This window comes from Salminus brasiliensis, chromosome 10 (genome assembly GCF_030463535.1).
Source record: "Salminus brasiliensis chromosome 10, fSalBra1.hap2, whole genome shotgun sequence".
Classification (NCBI taxonomy): Eukaryota; Metazoa; Chordata; class Actinopteri; order Characiformes; family Bryconidae; genus Salminus; species Salminus brasiliensis.
Window position 1 is genome coordinate 41483008 of NC_132887.1, and position 1303 is coordinate 41484310.

At 44.6% G+C, this 1303-nt stretch overlaps 1 protein-coding gene across 1 annotated transcript in view; it reads right to left on the minus strand.

Moving 5' to 3' along the window:
- Positions 1-570: 570 nt before the first annotated feature.
- The window catches only part of samd8 (sterile alpha motif domain containing 8), a 4045-nt gene continuing 3312 nt past the window's right edge, over positions 571-1303 (minus strand). Inside the window, 6 exon segments of the mRNA XM_072690627.1 lie at positions 571-1044; positions 1047-1109; positions 1112-1178; positions 1180-1241; positions 1244-1298; positions 1300-1303. The exon segment at positions 1300-1303 is cut by the window's right edge and continues 13 nt beyond it. Coding sequence (XP_072546728.1) covers positions 1013-1044; positions 1047-1109; positions 1112-1178; positions 1180-1241; positions 1244-1298; positions 1300-1303 — 283 coding nt within the window. The 3' untranslated portion in view covers positions 571-1012.

Sequence of the window (1303 nt, forward strand, 5' to 3'; positions counted from 1 at the left end):
GGGGTGAGTGATCAATACTGCAGCTCTGTTCAGTAAAACACCTGTAACCAGCCCTCACCACTGACAGAGCAATAAATATATAATAATAATAATAATAAAAATAATAATATTTAAACAACCCGCCTCTGCACAGCGCTGAGTTGACGGAGGGGCAGTGACTGAAGGTGAGCTCAGATAAACACTGTAAACAAACTGAATCAGACCTGCAGTCTGATCTTCTCTCTGTGTCTGTATTTTAATGAGTGACTCCAGTTACTGTAGATTAGTTAGACAAGCTTCATAGAACCCCAGTCAACCCTAACGAGAGGCTGTAGCTCCGCCTCCTCAGCATATATCACAATACCTACATTTAGAGCGTTATTAATATTCACCCTAATGAGAGACTGTAGCTCCGCCTCCTCAGTGTATATCACAATACCTACATTTAGAGCGTTATTAATATTCACCCTAATGAGAGACTGTAGCTCCGCCTCCTCAGTGTATATCACAAACCTACATTTAGAGCGTTATTAATATTCACCCTAATGAGAGACTGTACTTAGCTCCTCCTCCTCAGTGTATATCACAATACCTACATTTAGAGCGTTATTAATATTCACCCTAATGAGGTGACTGTAGCTCCGCCTCCTCAGTGTATATCACAATACCTACATTTAGAGCGTTATTAATATTCACCCTAATGAGAGACTGTAGCTCCGCCTCCTCAGTGTATATCACAATACCTACATTTAGAGTTATTAATATTCACCCTGAGAGACTGTAGCTCCGCCTCCTCAGTGTATATCACAATACCTACATTTAGACATTATAATATTCACCCTAATGAGAGACTGTAGCTCCGCCTCCTCAGTGTATATCACAATACCTACATTTAGAGCGTTATTATATTCACCCTATTGAGGTACTGTAGCTACAGTCTCTCATTAGGGCTGAGCAGGATTGCTCACGGTTCAAAAAAGCTTAGAGGAACAGAAGGGACACAGTAATGACAGAAGTGGGGCGGAGTCTCTCTCTAACCTATGAGTGTTTTGAGGAGTCTGGGTCGGGGAAGGGCCAGGCATACTGGTTTGGGATGGGTCCACTGACGTTACACTCGCTGAAGGAGAAGAGGGGAACCAAATGCGGGCGCGGCGGCTGTGCAGGAGGGCGTGGGTACTGGACAGGGTGTGGTAGTAGAGGGAACAGGCGGGTGGTGATGTAGAAGGCAATGAAGACGTCGATGGAGTAATGCTCATGAGCGCCAGGATGAAGAAAATCCCAAACAGGTTCAGCACCCACGACAGAGTGTGTACCAGGTGCACAC